The 15,233-nt window shown below is 43.4% G+C and overlaps 1 protein-coding gene across 1 annotated transcript in view; it reads right to left on the bottom strand.

Moving 5' to 3' along the window:
• Window positions 1-11,774: 11,774 nt before the first annotated feature.
• Window positions 11,775-15,233, bottom strand: part of JAG2 (jagged canonical Notch ligand 2) — a 69,798-nt gene continuing 66,339 nt past the window's right edge. Inside the window, exon 26 of the mRNA XM_027638082.1 lies at window positions 11,775-14,080. Within this exon, the coding sequence (XP_027493883.1) occupies window positions 13,608-14,080 (473 nt within the window). The 3' untranslated portion in view covers window positions 11,775-13,607. The remainder of the gene's footprint in view (window positions 14,081-15,233) is intronic.

Raw genomic sequence — 15,233 nt, 5'->3', positions numbered from 1 at the left:
TTGAACCAGAAGGAAAGCACATAACTGAGCTATGATGGTGACCAGTTACTGAGACAAAGAGAAGGAAGAGCTCCATCTCCCAGTGCCTTCAGAGCAACTTGGACTTCAGTGAAACAAGTTACTGAGTTTGAGTGATTGAGCTCAGTGATCTGTGTAAATCCAGATTTAGCAATTCCTCCTGGCCATAAACACTATGACCCTGCTGGTTCTCACAGTTTACCAGTGGGAAAGGGCCAGATTTGGTAAACTCAGACATAAGTGTTGTGTGCTATATTTATACAAAGCAGTGCAACACTCTCCTTGTAGGGGAGCAGTCCTGTCCTTGCGTGGCAACAGTCACTCATCAAAGGGTGGGAGCGAGTCTGGGGTGGGGGGACATCCCCTGGGAGGGTGGCTGGAAGCCATCCACTGCTGTCTGGACACACTGGTGGTGCTGGTGTCCCAGACTCACTTCTACACTCCCAAGGAAGCTCAGAGGCAGAGAGGGAGGGTTCTCTGCTCCCAGAAAGGCACCCCTAAGATGTTCAGTGCTGGCAGCATCCTGCAATGCCCAGGCAGGAGCCCAACACAGAGGGGAGTGATGTTACTGAAGAATGTAGGTAAACAGCATCCACATTGCTGTGATCAGATCTGATGTTGGTCTGCTTCATCCTGTATTCATGTAAATACAATTCCCTGAACACCTAAGCTTTACCAGCCAACCTCATTTGCCCACAAATCCCTGCAATAACAAAAAAACCCAAGTGAGTTAAAACCCTGCAAGAAATATAAGATTTGTAACTCCCCAAACCCACTTTGGTTCCAGGCTGTTGCTCTGGCAAGACAGAGGAGGATTTCCAGCTTTTGTCTGGAAGACAGCTTCACCTCCCACGTAGGAACCCCTGGCACTAGCCCTCTGTCCCCTTGCAGGGTACACACATGTGAAGTCAGAAACACTGCTAACCCACCTGAGCCTGGGCACTGTTTTTTTGTAAGAGTCATGGTATTAACCAGGTCTCCTGTGAAAGGATCTCGAGCATGAAGGGTAATGCAGGAGTGGTTTGAAACCCACTGGGGAGAGTAATCAGAGCAGCAGCATCACTATAGCAATGGAGATAAGGGGCAGCCCTCACACCACAGCTGATGAGTGACATGGTTTCTAGCCCTTTCAATGCCTTGAAGTGTTTTCCTCCTTGACTCAAACTAGAAGTAGCACAACTTAAAAACAATTAAAGTCCCCTTGGAGGGGGAAAAAAAAAAACAAAAACCAAACACCAGAAATTTTTCCTTCTATTTTTAAGTCTCACTTCACCACAATAGCTCCAATATTTCACTCCTGATTCAAAGGCGAAGTCCGAGGCAGCAGGATATGCTATAGAGTATCTCTCTTGCCACACTATTCGTGTTATTTTCAAGTTCCTCTCTCCAGGGTTGATCTTGGCAGCAGATCACAGGGGCGGCGCAGCACAATGTAAACCGGAGCCATTGTTACTCCATCTCCCGCTCCTCGTCGCTGCAACAACATTTCCCCGCTCGCCTCCCAGCAAACTGTTGCATGTCCCGTCCTGCTTCCCCCACCTCTGAAGGCCATTAGGCTCCTGCAGTTCAGCTACTCATCTATCCTCCTTGGAGGCTCCGAAACAAAGTGGTTTCCCTTTGCCGACTGACACTACGGAGGGTTTTGACGACGTGTCTCAATGACGGTGGTGGGTGACTGTGCTGCAGGGCTGCCCCACGTTTCATGTCGTGTGCACTGAGCGGGCACAGAAGGCTAGTAGGGAAGCAGGCAGCTATCAAAATGGCCTGAAATTGCTTCATTTTCTTCCATCACCTGGTGAAGGCACAGTGGTGGGTCTGGTAAGACGTCAAAGAGGTGACCCTTTCTCATGGGATTAGCCTGTTCTGCCTTCTGAGGAGTGTACCAGGATTTGGACCAATACAGCCAGGTGGCTTTTGCTGATGGATGAGTTGCAACACTAGTGGAGAGCCCAGACACTCAGTCTTCATCAGTGGGACTTATGAAGCTTTTGCTCCAGCTTTCGCTGGAGCTTTTGCTTACAAATTGGTGGCTAATGAGGCCCTGACACACGTAAATATGATGTATCTATGTGTATGCATCTGGGCTCACTCCATCAACAACACAAAGCCAAAGGACACTGCACAACATCAGCACAATGCTGAACCTCAGCTGACCCACATTGCTTCACGTGGGTGCATGTTACCCTGGCCCCAGCAGCTGCAGCAGAAGGAGGATCTACCAGCAAAGCCAGCTCCATCCCTGCAGAGCTACTCACAGCCACACTCTGCCCGGGCTGGTGGTGGATGGCACCCAAGATGGGCTGGGAGCAGCGATAAAAGTGATGTCTGTGGGAGTTCACCGCCAACTTCAGTGAAACAGGATCAAGTTTTGAGTCACTTGGCATCCCACTTTATCAACGTGAACTTGTATCTCTTTCTGCTGCTGTTTTTCCAAGGGCTATTCATGGTTCAAAGCTGTAGACAACACTGTTCCTTTCTTCACTCACCGCCACCTAGTTATCTCTGGCAGAGTGTGACTCTGGAGAGAAGCAATTTGAGGGAGGAAATACATTGGAGATGGAAATAGCATGGAAGATACAACAAGGACTCAACTTTCTTGTTTCTATCTTATTCAAGATTATGTTTCCTGACTGAATCCCTGAAGTGATTCAAGTTGTTTTAAAAATTATGAAAGCAACAAAAGAATTTTTTTCATGCACATTGCAGAGAATCCAGAATGATTCAGCTGACTTCCATGGTGTGGAAGCAGGAAATGGGGGTTGGCACTTGGCCCTTGGCTAAAGCATAAAATATAGGGAAGGCCTAGGGGCATGGAGGAAGAAAATTATGTGTCCCAATCAGATAAATATGTTGGAACATTTCTGTCAGCATCCCAGTTCATAGCTCATTGGAAAATCCATCTTGGTCTCTGAAAACTTCAGTTTCATAAAAATTCAGTAGGTGGACGGCAAAATATCAAAATGGACAGGACAAGTTTAGTTGAAAGAAATGACTGATGAAATCTAAAGCCATAGGTTTCAAATCGTGGGTGTGCTCCCATTCCTTTGAAGCCTGCTGGAGCAGTTCATCTGTACAGTGAGGAAGTTTGTCTTCTCATCCTGGGCTTACCCTGAGTTTCCGAAGTTTACACTGGAATTTGGCTCAGAAGCTCTCGCATGTTTCATTCATGGAAAGGTGAAGTGAAAAAGTGCACACAAGCACAAAAAATTTTTATAGTAAGAGTTTTGCAATCTCAACAAAACATTCCTTGAAAGACTAAAGCCATCCTCCGGTGCGTAAATCTGATCTAATTGATTTGATATTCTGAAAAACATATATGTAGACATCAGGCGACAAGTTTGCAATGAATTAACAAAATGAATGAAGAATAAACAGAATAGAAAGAAAATGACAGGAAAGTCGTAAAAACAATAACCTTGAGAAACAATTTAACAAATCCAATTTTTCTCCACTTAGCTGACCTGCAACAATTAAGGCTAAAAGGTCACATAAACCCCAGTGGGAGGGCACAGTGGCTCTGCTTGGAACAGTCCCCTGAGGATGGAGGGGCCTCAGGGAAGCATCCCATGGGCAGAGATCATGCTGCTGCCCCACTGCCTGGGACACTTCCAGTGGCCAGGACACTGGGATACAAAGTGGCACTAGGACATGACCTTATCCCCTCCATACTGCTGGGGCTGTGTGTTGGAAAGCCTCATTGAGAGAGTGGCTCTGAAGAGATTCAGAGCTGCCAAAAATCCCAGACTGAAACTTTCTATTTTGATCAAATCCAGCATGATCACAAAGCTTTTTTTCCTGCCTGATCCCAAATGGATTTGCAGGCAGGAAAATTTATGAGAAATAAACAGCTAGAGTTAAATAAACACTTGCAGGCCTCTGGCTATCCTGGCAGGGGAAAAAAAACAAAGTAGAAACTTGACAGCAAATATTAGCAACAGATTTTTAACAGGTGGAGGAATTATCGTATGTATCTAGGAAAGAAAACAAAACAGGCACTCCTAAATCACCAGTGCTGATTTAAACATGAGCTTTTAAATATAGTGTGTGAACAGCAAATGAGTTCTAATTGAGGAAGGCTTGTAAACAAACAACAGCTTTCATCTGCAGCATCACGCGCAATACAGGCTCTGTGCTGGGGCCTGGACTGTGCCACCACAGCCTGGGCCTGGCAGGGGAGATGGGAACAGGTTCTGATCTCCTCAATGAATTTCAAGGCATCCTGGAGCAAGGAGGAGCAACAAACCTGGACTCTCACTTCCCAAGGTCTGGATGGGCAAAGGGAGCGGCGCCAGGTCAGTGAACCAGGGACACATCAGGATCATGGGGTTTCTCTTCATCCAGGTGCTGCAGAAAACCAGAGCAGTGTCTGGAGGCAGGCTCAGAGCAGTCAGACTGCAGTGAGGGTCACCTTTTAAAACCACCTTTGAGAGATGTCATTTGCCTTGAAGTAAGAGAGGTGAGGACCCTTCCAGCACCTGTGTGGGCATCTGATCCGTGCCATGTTCACTCATTGTCTGCTCTGGGGAAAGACCTGCCTCAGCATCCAAGGGCTAGTGAGCACCATAAAGTGTGTGAGGAGCAATCTGGGAGTCAGACAAAGAAGGGAATGTGGCTGGAAGCAAGCCTCTGAAAAATAGCTGGGGCTGTGGTCAGAAAGGAAAGGTCTGCTGCAGCAAAGCATGCACAGTTAGTGCTCAGCCTGTGATGCAAGAGCAGGGGAGATACAGCACGTCAGGAAATGTCTACGCAGTGCAGATACAATCAGGCTGAAAACATGCAGAGCATGCCAAGGAAGTAACCTTGAATGTCTGCTGGTATTTTTCTCTGGAAAGCAACAACAGGATATTACAAAGGGACAGAAGCATGGACATGGTTGCCAGTGCTTACCAAGATACATAAATTACCTGCCCTGGAAATGAGCATGAAAGGGGAGAGTGTTTATGCCCAGTTCCAGACCACGGCTCCTTAAAAGGCCAACACTGGCTTTGCTTGTAGCAGTGCCTTGCTGAGCTGTCACAGTCAGCTGGATGTTTTGACAGAAGGGTGGTCATATTCAGCATTAGAGTTCAGCCTTTCCACCGGGTCTGCAGGGGACAGGCCATGGAAAACACTCCGACTGGAATAGGGATGTCCTGCAGTGGCCACGCTGCACGTGTGTCAGGCATCTGCTGCTGGGAAGAAGCAGTCAGCCTATGTTCAGTTTTTATTTCTAGAAGTTTTAATCTCTCTCTCCTCTGATAAACGATCAATCGCTCAGATGAGCCGAACCAGAAACTGGTAAATCAAAGCCACCCTTTGTTTTGAAAACACATTGCCCACAAACCCCAGTTTAGCACCATACCCCACAGCAGGAGAAACACAAACCCCAGCAGAATATAGCACCCGCAGCTCCCAACCCAAGTACCCAAATTTAGGCATGGAGATAGAGCAGCTTAACCCCGAGGATTGCTGGGACCCATATAGACCACCAGAGTCAATGGAAGCAGCAGGTGCTTGGAAACACTGCGAATCAAAGTACTCATTTAGGGCACTAAATATAGAGCAAAATTTAAACACTCAGGCTGGAAAATGTCGGCCATGTACTCCCTCCACTGACTGGCACTGCGGGTCCTGCACACCCAGGCTGCTGCTGCACAATGCCCCTAGAAGGTGCTGGGTCTCTGCTCCCACCACCACTGCTCATTAACAGGCTTTTATCCATGGTGACACAGTGCAAAGAGGGTTCTCCTCCTCACTTTTCTAGAGGATATTGCCGCACTTGAGATAACCTCACTGGTTTATCTGTACTGAAAGTGATGTCAGCGGACTGTCAGAACACTTCCCTGCAGACCCGCCATGTCCGTGGAGCCTTGGGAACCTGCATGAGGGTTGTCCCTGTGCCACCATGCTGGGGACCCTCACCAGGCCCAGGTTTGCATCAGGCACCCCTGGCAGCCCACCAGGGTCCCAGAGCCAAAGCAGCTTCAAGAATGTCTCAAGAGAGCAGAGATCTCCACTGCCAATTTTTTTCTTTTTTTTTGGGGGGGAGTTATAATTTTATTTTAAAAAGAAGAAAGAGGGGGAAGAGAAATAGAAAGGACAGCCTGCTAATCCACACTCACCTTTTAACTTGCCCAAAAGTTCAAGTCTAGCAATTTTCCTTCCTGTTGAGAAGGTGCTGCACTCACCATTCCCATTTTCTTCTGAGAAGCAGAGATAAGAAAATGCTGCAGCAGTTGAGCCTTCGGTGCTCTGTGGAAATGCTAGCCCTGCCTGGGGGGAATTTTAGCACCATGGAAGGCAGTCCATGCCAGGGATATCACCTTGGGCAGAGCAAGGGCTGGTTGGCACATCTCCTGTGTAGGGTGCCTTGGGGGTTCAGCACTGAACAGTCCTTTCTCCCTCCCCTTTACACCTCCTTGTAAGTAACACATGGAGGATTTTGGAGTGTAGCCCAGTCATGTACACATACATCAGTGAAGGGACCACCAAAGAGGAAAGCACCAGATAAGCCACGTGGCAAAAGGAGAAACAGATACAAACTGTCCCTGAATTTCTAATCCATAGAGCAGTCAGGTCCTGGGACCACATCTAACAGGGGTACAAAAGAAGGGACAACCCTTTGTTCCCCGACAGCTACCATACACTATTTTGAAATGATGCCACAGAAGTTTATATGAAACTATGACTCCTGGATACGCAAAACTAATTTTGAGCTGTTTCTGAATGATGTTGCTGCTTTTCCTGGCACTGGCGGGTACCAGGACCTAAAAAAGCCCTGTCAGAGCATTTCCTTTGCTCCTAAAACAACAAACTGTCCGAAGCAGATCTTGGACACAGGTAAGCTTTTCATAAGTGGCATCCCCATGATGAACCAGAGCTGATGGTCTCTGATAGGTAATGGTGGGAAGAAGCCTCCTGGCCTGCTCCCCTCAAACTTGAACAACCGCATGTCTGCCCAGGGCTGGGCACAGGACAACAGTCACCAGGCACCCACCCCTTCTTTCTTCTTCCTTTTGTGTCTCCAACAGCAAACCACAAATATTGGCAGTGCAGCACAAACGTGGCCATTTCGGCCTCACCTTGGAGAGTGCAGGACTGTGGATACACCACTTTTGAGAAAGACTGTGGCAGCTGTGACTTGTTGCACAGCTCTTCAGCAGCAGGGAAATCTAGGAGGGATGAACAGATCCAATGTGGTACCTACCTAATCCTCACCTCAAATCTTACTGATGTAGTGCTCCCCAAAACACAGTCCTCTTCCACACTCACTGATGCCCACATCCTTTTCAGACTCCTCCCTGTTGGGAAGGCTGCAGGGTTAGTTCCTCTACTGCCTTGTGTACAAGTCCTGGGCATTGGCATATCCCCCCCATGCCCACTCTGCCCGAAACAGAATCACAACACTCACCCCCAGTGTGGACCCCCACACCCCAGTGCAGACAGTTATAGCAGAGTGAGCTTCTCCAGGGACTCCAGAACTCAAAACAGCAAGGTTCAGACAGCTTTGCACCCTTGTTCTAAAAAGAACCAGGCACACACAGAGCCAAGGTATGAAATAACCATCTTTGCTTCCTCACAAGTCTTGTAGTCAGCATGGGCCAAAAAGCAACTAGCCCACCAGAAAGGATCTGAAGAAAGTATTGAACAGTGCTGGCCTGTGGAACTCATTGTCACATGATGTTGTGAAGGCCTAAAGCATAAAAGGGATGATATGATGCCATGGAGGAGAGATACCTATCAAATATATCTGGCTCAGGAACCCCATAAACCACTGAGCAACAGAAGCTGGATGGGTGTGAGAAGGGCTTATGCTGCAATTTACTGCTCTCTTGCACTTTCTGTAAGCATCTTCTTCTGGTCACTGCAGGACAGAGGATACCAGACTGTGTGGATCTTTGATCTGCACCAGTACAGCTGTTGGCTGAACCAACTTCCACCCACAGGTAGGGCTTTGTTAATTAATAGGTGGGGTTATGCCCAGAGTTATGCCTCCAGGCAGATGGCCAAGCCTTCAAAGGGCCTTCTGTATGCCGCTGCCACAGCAGTTTCCAAACCTGCTCCACAGCTCCCTGCTCAACCTTCTTCCATCCATAGTCTATCAGCGCAGCAAATCTGCCAAAGAAGTCCCCTCCAACCCAAGCCTCCTTCAGATGGGTGGGAGAGAAGATAGGATAGCAGCTGAGAAAGATCTACAAGTTAACAAGACTCTCTGTAGCAAACAGAGCTGAAGGATTTGCATTTCGTTGTTTTGGGGTTTTTTGTTTGGTTTTGGTTATCTTTTTTTTTTTTCCCAGAACACTGGAAAGTGTTCTTGGGAACCCAAGGGTCAGAAAACATCATGCCTCCCTAGTCACATTTACACCTGGAAAGTGGTCCCTCTGTGTTATCCACCACTGAAAAAAAAAAAAAAGAAATCATAGTTTGGTTTTCAGAAAAGCACATGTTCCCTGTGTCTCTTAAAAGTAATACGGATGGAGTATATTACTGTGAGCAAAACCATAGCATCTTCTAAATGCTGCTTAAGGTTTCTGTGATTTTTTTGTTTTGTTTTGGCCCATCCAGAAAAAACTGAAGCAGCTTTGGTGCTAGGGAAAAAATTAACTGAAGTTCCTCCCCGAGCTTCTAGAGACTGGGTCATTTGTCCCTCAAGGTAGTTGATTTCCACACTCCTTTCATAAAGGTATTGCAAAGTACCCTTTGAGAAGGATGGGCTCCACCCACACAGTTGTAGGAATGGGTTACAGGTACAAACTATGGGACTTGTTACTGGCTGCAAAAATCATGAAGATGACAGTATTCAGTCTGTGGAAAAATACATGCCTGATGAATATAGCACCTTCCAGTTCCTAACAGCATGTACTGGCAAGACAAAGGGGAAAGGCTTTAAACTGAAGATTTAGATTAGATATTAGGGAGAAATTCTTCACTTTGAGGGTGGTGAGGCATTGGAACAGGTTGTCAGGAGAACTTATGGATGCCCAATCCCTGGAAGTGTTCCAGGTCAAGTTGGATGGGGTTTTGAGCAACCTTTTCTAGTGGAAGGTGTCCCTGCTCACGGTAGGGGCATTGGAACTAGATCATTCTTAAGGTCCCTTCCAAGCCAAACCATTCCATGACTCTATGAAATCATGCTAATTGTCCGCAAAAAACTGGATTGTTAACTTTGAAGCAGGACAGGTGGGTCTCTGTTCAGCTCATTTGTAATGTACACTGCCCTGTACATTGTCTATTTCTTCTTGCTCTAGAATTAGTATATACGATGTAAAAAGGAGATTCATATAAACCATCCAGAAACTTAATGATTCTTGTAGAAAAAGAAAAGACTTCCTTCTTCAGAATATTACATATGACATTCACTTATAAACATTTGATTGCAAGCACATGTTTACAATCAAATGGTCAAAGAAGAGATATTTTTGCACTTAGTCTAAGTTCCCATCACACTAACAAAATATACAGAGCATAATGTGTACAGAGCAAAAGCAAAAAGTTCTACATATTTGTACAGAAACATTTTCACAAGAATGGGTGCCGTAACAAGGATGATCTTGGGAAGGATTCAGTCATCTCTCATTCCCAAGAGGACCTTTTGTTCTGTTACTTTTTTATAAGCCCATTCTTTATTCCACCACCTGTGATGAAATAATGACACAAGCTAGTTAGGGACTGCTTTGTAGCACTGAACACAGCAAGTCTGAGCATCATTCAGTTTTTCCAAAGCAAGAGCAAGATTCAAACTGAAAATGACTCAAACACTCACTTTACCGCTGAGAAAGTGTAAAGCCAACCTCTACCACCCCCCTTCACACAAAATAAACCCCCCAAAGGTCACAGCTAGACTGTCTAACAGAACAGATGGAACCTCCCCAGGACAGTTCACAAGCTATTTGAACTCTTCTTCAGGCTCATTCTTTCTCTGGTGCATCCAAAGGAGTAAAATAGCCCAGCAGCACTCAAGAATAATGAGGGAGTTCGATTCTGTCGCACATATCATAATTCTAATAGAAATTTCTCTGCAAGTTAATTTTATGTCACCCCAATCCCTGTTGTCCAAGCTACCTCACAATTAGCTTGGCAACTAGTGTCCTCTGCAGCTTTCAAGGCAGTGACCAAAATGCCTTTCAACTCTTAGGTTATTCTTGAAAAGGTATGAGCAAGTTATTTTGCTGTTTGAACTAACTTTCTAGCTGAGCATAGTCTGATCTCACGAGGAGTAATTACATGGCCTGCTGGAGAACAAACCAGACAACAGCAAATAGCCAGAAGAATCAGGCTCACCAGGTGATTCAGGGTAACATCAGATCTTGAAAAGAGCATTAGAGAAGAAAAATTAGCACAAAACTACTAATTATGTAGAAAAATCTTGAGGAAGAGTCCATTTATTAGTTTTCCTCATTACGTAGCTCTTGCAACATATGATTCTGGTAGTACCCTCATGCTTAGTTGAGATGTAAGGGTTCAGCACTTCTTGTAAAAATCAAAAGGAAACAAAACTACTGAATAAGGTGATTTCGGGCATGTGGAGAAAACATACAAGTAATTTAAGAGCAGCATAAAAATAAAATCTGCATAAAATAGATCAAGGTTAATTTGTGCAAGTTAAAAAGCTCACTTTTTGTTCAACTCCTATTTATTCATCTTGTTCCATGTATCTCAGCATACATAACTTGCCCATCACAAAATAGTTCTTGGTTTTGGAAGGCAAAGAGCACTACAAAGCTAAACACTTATCTGTGGTGGTTTAGTGAATCCACAGTATCAGACACTTTGTTTAGAATAGCAGGTGATGACCATTCTTATGCCCCCATTACTTTATATACTATTTCAGTACTGTGAAGAAGCAGAATCAGTACCTTTGGGAGCAGTGAGCCAGCTGACAGATGCATGACAGAACAGCAATAGTCTTAACTCTGTATGTATATAAATCTATTTCTCCTTTTGAGAAAGGTAACAGAACTTGATTTTGAGAACTGACTTAGAAACAAACTCTCACTTATCACACAAAGACAAGCAAATACTTCAAGGAAAGCAGTAACAAAGTAGCTCTATGATGACTGGAGTAAAAGCTCTGCTAGGATCTACAATTCTTGTTTGGAGGTTGATAGCTATTAGGAAAAATCCAACTTTTATATTCCATATTACCTTACACAAGAATTCACTTTTTACTGTAAAAATTATTCCATACAAAGCCACTGCAAGAAACAGGCACAGACCTAGTGAACTGAAATTGGAGCATGACACAAACAGCTGCAGAATAGAGGAGGAAGGTATTACTTTAAAATCCAACTCAATTTGGCAAGGATATCACCTCAGGCCTCTGCATGCTCTTCTCACCCGAGGAATCAAAATGCTGCTGCTCAGACACGCCTTCACTCAGCAGCCAGGAGAAGAACCACTGCAAAAGATCATACACACAACCACAGAATATCCTGAGCTGGATGGGACCCACAAGGATCATCCAGTCCAACTCCTGGCAGCTAAAACACAGCCCTTGTGCTTTGCAGAGGGGCAGCGCAGGGAGAGCCCCGGTTTAGGAACTGGAGGTGTCCCTGTCTCTAAAGCACACGTGGGACACCACCTCCTCCACAGACTGTCAGCAGCGTGGGCACAGGACAAGGCTGCCAAGCGGGCTCAGGAAGTGTCGGCGCTCGGTGCAGGTTGAACGCTCAGGTTACGGGAAGTACCGGGAATGAAGTCAGGACTTACACTCCTCCTCTGTTTAGCCTTGTCACATCCGAACTCCAAAGCACTTAGAAAGCAAACACAACCTGAAGTATCTTACACACAATGAGGGAATCATTTTATTAGATTATGGAAGACAGCAGCATTACAGTACAAAAAGTTACAAGAGTAGCAGAAAAAAAGTGTTTTTGGTTTAAATACTCAGGATTATACTGGGGAACATGAGAAGGATAGTACCCTTTTCTAAACTAACTCCTAACCAGGTTATCAAAATAAGTTTTGAATATTTAGCACAAGTAAAAAAGTTACAACAAACATCATTATAAAATGCTTTAATAAATAGTTTCTTTTCTGAAAGTTTTTTTTTTTAACAACATGTCAAAAAAATGTACTAATACAGATGATCCTGCAAAGCAAATCCTGCATTCCTGTATAAAATAACTGGTTTCAAAACATTCACGTTTACATTGTTCATGGGCCAGAGTTTACACTCTCAGACGTCTGTTCCTCTCAGTGGCAGGGTAACTAGGTGTATGTAGTGTTATGCTTCTTCAGTAATTAAAAAAAACAACTTATAGTTTGCCCAGTTAACAGCAATAATAAAAGCCTAAAAAAAAAAAAAGCATAAGCCTTCCATAACATATAACCATTTCTAATGAGATACTCCCATCCTCTGAGCTTGCCAGCCTTTTTTTCTTTAGAGCGAAAGATGAATAAAGCACAACAGAAACAAGATTGAGGAAAATATTGTTCCCTTCATTAGGCCTGTATTTAAACGCAAAAAAAAAAGTAATACCACATGTAATTAACATATTCACAAAAGAAAAAAACAATGCCTCGCTATGTTGGTACTGTACAGTAGATGCACCCGTTAGTGTTCTTGAGATGGGCTGAACATGGGGATAAACAAACATTTCTGGATCTATTTACACATAGAGTGGTTATGTTCCTATGTAAATACAAATGACCAACAGATTCCTAACATTGATTGTATTAACATCATTTTCTAATCTGGACATTATACCAAAAAAAGTCTTATAAACTGCCATAGAACCTCCTTTTCTGCAACATAAATTAAAAGGAATGACATGTAAAAAAAAAAAGACCAAAATATTTAACTTATTAAATCAAATATACAGAGTGATTCATTTAATATGTACATATTTACAAAAAAGCACTTTCACTATTAGAAAATAAACTGTGTCAGTTGGGGAACCTAGAGTTCTCACAATTTTACTATATTGATATGGCAGTCTTTGACAGTTGCTATAGAAAAAGTTTAATCTCAAGGCACTTGTCACATGCTTCAATACTGCAATTCTAAAGTAATTAAACAGAAATAAAAAGGCCACTTTTAAACCACAGTTGAAAGATCTCTATAATTATTTTTTTTGTTCCTATTACAAAGTGTGTAAGGCAAATTTGGAAAAAATCTTACAGAAGCTACTAACGTAACAAGTGCAGTGAGCTGCCATTAATAGAGATTCAAAGTCAAGAAAGCAGTTTAAAGTTCACACAATTTCCTCAACCAGGAGGTTTTAAAGCCACCATTAAATTAGAGCAAGTAATAAAAAGAAATACATTCTGTAAACAGTGTACAGTCTTTTGTAATAAACTTTACACATATTGAAAATACAACCTCTCCTCTGCCACACAGCGAGTGTATTATAAGTAAACTTTACAAAAATAGCAACTATCAAAGATTACTCATTTTTTTTTCATCTGACAGTCATTGAATAATTTATACAAGGCTAAAGAAACAAAATAAATTTTATTTATTATTTTTATTTATTTTTTTTACGCAAAATAAAGAAACTATGAACATTTGACTCCAGATATTTTTAGTCCTTGATGCAAAGTGGAGATGTCAATTTTTCCCCTCCCCAGTAAGCGCAGGCGCAGTCTGCCTACGTCCCAAATACAGGTTAGACTCTACTGCCTTCAAAGTTTGATGCATTCACATTTTTTACAGATCTGTTGTCCATTTTGCCTATTTGATGGGATTTCTTTACTGGACTGCTCTCTGATGTGTCAGATACCTTTGTCGGCAAAGGCTTTGTGAGTTTGTGAGAGAGGAATTTGTCCATTTCCTCATCTCTTTCCTCCTCTTCATCCTCCTCTTCCTCATACTCTACGTACTCCTCTACTGCATCACAAGTTCTTTTTTGAGGAGATATGAAGTTTTTGCATTCATAACGAATGTCTTTGTTACTATAAGATCTGTCTATAGGATTTCTGATGGGATTTAAAGGCGCCCACTGGTTATTGGCACCCTCTTCTCTGGGAGGACGGCTTCTCTCTCTCTCTTTTCTTCTCTTCCGAGTCCACCACACACAGATGATTATACAAGTCAGCCACACAATGCTAAATACCGCACAAAGAATTGGAACCAAATAATCTAGAGGGCAAATGAAAAGAAATAAAGTCTTCAGTTAACAGAACAAGATACATAGCACTGGACACCTGCAAGAGAAGCATCCATACTTAGCTACAGGTTACTCATTGAAAGATATATTTGGGACAAAGGAAGTAAGATGGTTTTATAGCACAATCATAACTGCCTAAATGCACCAGTCCATCTGGAAGTGTTCTTTACTAGTTTAGAGTTTCCTGTGATTAACGATGAGTGAGGAACGCTCCATTTGAGATGTTTTTTCCCCTCCAAAAGACAAACTGGTTATATAAGTAGCATCTTTCTCAAGCACCCACATGGAAGTTGGCCCAGAAAACCTCAGTAATGACTCCTAAGAGCCTATCCCAGCATGAGGCAGGCTATAGAGTAGTACCTGTAAGTTGCTCTAGAAGTACTGACACTTGCATCACAAATATGTCCTGCATTTACTATCAGTCCTTTAACATCAAATCTACAGACATTTATGTATCAACAATCTCCAGAAACATTCAGGTTAGAGTTATGTAATCAAATTGATCATGCATTCTCTAGGATGTTCCATCTTTCCTTCAGAATGAAACATCAGAATATTGTCACTAGAGACAAGAGTCTTCACTACTCAATGAACAAACAGAAGGAGTTGAGGCAATTGCTTTTCTCCACATTCCCAATCCAAACCTCACTCTGGTGTTCTCCCAGCCACAGAACCTAGATTATTTCTCTAGGAAAATATTCCTGAAAATGTATGTCTGTTTGGACTTCCCCCCCTTCCTTAAGTGCTTTACAGTTAGGACAGGATAACAACTTTTTCTATTCTTCTTAATAAGCAAAAATCCACATGTGGTAAGAGGCAATGAGACATGAGGTGCTTTGTTTTTTTGTAGAAAGCATGGGATCATTCAACAGTTCTGCAGGCAAATGCTGTCAACTCATCACTCTAATGTCTGATCCAAACAAATTCCCTCAGCAGTTTCAAGACATCTGCTTACAGAATAACTTGCAAAAGACTGTACAAAATCAACCAGTGTTTCAACACCACAGTCGTTCACTCTAATATTCAAGTGTCTTCTGAGTATATTCCTATGTGGAATGTGACACGTCCTCAAACACTTCCTTTTGGTAAAGGGGAATGAGTAAACTGCCAACATGGTTGGCCTCA

This window comes from Corapipo altera, unplaced genomic scaffold (genome assembly GCF_003945725.1).
Source record: "Corapipo altera isolate COAL_440 unplaced genomic scaffold, ASM394572v1 23, whole genome shotgun sequence".
NCBI classification, from domain to species: Eukaryota; Metazoa; Chordata; class Aves; order Passeriformes; family Pipridae; genus Corapipo; species Corapipo altera.
This window is presented reverse-complemented; position numbering and strand designations above follow the sequence as displayed.